This window comes from Macrobrachium nipponense, chromosome 9 (genome assembly GCF_015104395.2).
Source record: "Macrobrachium nipponense isolate FS-2020 chromosome 9, ASM1510439v2, whole genome shotgun sequence".
NCBI lineage: Eukaryota > Metazoa > Arthropoda > Malacostraca > Decapoda > Palaemonidae > Macrobrachium > Macrobrachium nipponense.
In genome coordinates, this window is record NC_061110.1 from 66683910 (window position 1) to 66685557 (window position 1648).

The 1648-nt window shown below is 40.6% G+C and overlaps 1 protein-coding gene across 1 annotated transcript; it reads right to left on the minus strand.

Annotated features, from left to right (window-relative positions):
* Window positions 1-600: 600 nt before the first annotated feature.
* On the minus strand, window positions 601-1056 carry LOC135218089 (uncharacterized). The gene has a single exon (XM_064254233.1). It carries the CDS (start codon window positions 1054-1056, stop codon window positions 601-603), a length of 456 nt encoding a protein of 151 aa, XP_064110303.1.
* Window positions 1057-1648: the final 592 nt, after the last annotated feature.

Below are 1648 nucleotides of genomic sequence, written 5' to 3' on the forward strand. Positions count from 1 at the left end.
TTTCTTCTGCACGTTTTAACTCGGTGTTGTATTTGATTCGACAGCTTGGGTGATACTTTGCATCATTGTCTGTTAGAGTTTTCTCAATACCATGGCCGTCATCTAGCCGTCTAAGCTCAAGTGGAGCAGGCAAACTATTTAATTCGTGAAATTTGGGAACATTTCTTGACTTTTTGTACCCATCAACTGAGGATGTTAACGATTCATCTGTGTCTTCTTGACACAAACAACATTTAAACCAATTAGTTTCCCAACTATCTGTTGAGACAAGACAGGCGCATTCTTTTCGTCATGCTTAAATGAAAATCTAAAAATGCAAAATAATCAGGTTAATTCCTTCCTCTCCTAAGCACCTCCATACATCAACGGGTATTCCATCTGGTCCCACTGCTTTACCATTCTTCATTTTACTTAGTGCCCGCCTCACTTCTCTCCGACTAATCCTGGGAACTTCTCTTTCATTTGCTATTCCCTCCTCAATGATATCCCTGGGATTTTTTCATTTATGAGATTTTCAAAATACTCTCTCCATCTACTTTTAATTTTCCTTTCTTTTGTTAAAACCTTACCATTTCTAACTTTAATTTGCTTAATGTTCTCTTACAGATCACTGAAAGCAGCAGCGTTAGCTCTGGCAACTTGTTGTTTTGTAACTGTTTCCGTCTTTATATGTTTGCTTGTTTCTTCTGTTCTATGTTTACCATAGGTCTTTTGGGATTCTTTCTTTTTCTTGATCTTGTCTTGTGTGTCTTCATTCCACCACCAGTTTTCGTTATCTTTTGGTGGACCTTTGCCTGATGTTTTGCCTAAATTTTCTTCCCCATGTCTTAGGATTGCTTTGCTGTTCAACTCCCACCAATCATTTACATCATCTTCCAACTTTATTTCTCTCAGAACATTCTCCTTAAAACTAGATGTCAACTCCACATTTTCTGCCTTCTCTAGCTTCCACCATTTGACCTTAGGATTACTTTTCCTCTTTCCCTTTGTCCCTTTTTGGATTGAAAAGTCCGCAACCATCAGCTTGTGTTGTTGGCTAATATTCTCTCCACACATCACTTATCACATGTAGCACTTCATGTGATAACATTAATTTAATCTTCATAATCTGACTACTACTTCTTTTAACTTTTACCACTTTTTCCTTCAGTTTACTGTTTACAATGATGCCTACTCCACTTCTACCATTCTCGTCTGCCCCACTGTACATAAGCTTACATCCTCCTATTTCCTTTGTCTTATTCCCTTTCCACCTTGTTTCTTGCACACACAAGAAATAAACTCTATTCATATTCATCATTTCTGCCACCTCGCTACTCTTTCCTGTCATACTACCCACATCTAGTGTCCCAATTCTAATCATTTGGACTTGCTTCTTTAACTGCACTCGTCCACACTACAGTAGCCCCTGCCTATTTACCGGAGGGGTCAGGCGAGGTCCCTGCTCGTCGCTTAATCGGGGTACCTATGCCCTGGCATTCTCTCTGAATCTGGATTAGACTAAACATGGTTCTGGCATTGGGTTCTTACAGTCTGATGCCGTCCTGTCACTAACCCCCTCTATTTACCCGGGCTTGGGACCGGCAACAATGTGGGCTGGATTGCCGGCCCCCCTCCCCCCAGTGGCTTAATTCAATGACCTTAAACA

What these genes read in the sequence shown, in the direction of transcription:
- LOC135218089 (XM_064254233.1), bottom strand. Translation starts at nt 1,056, where the DNA reads ATGTGTGGAGAGAATATTAGCCAACAACACAAGCTGATGGTTGCGGAC.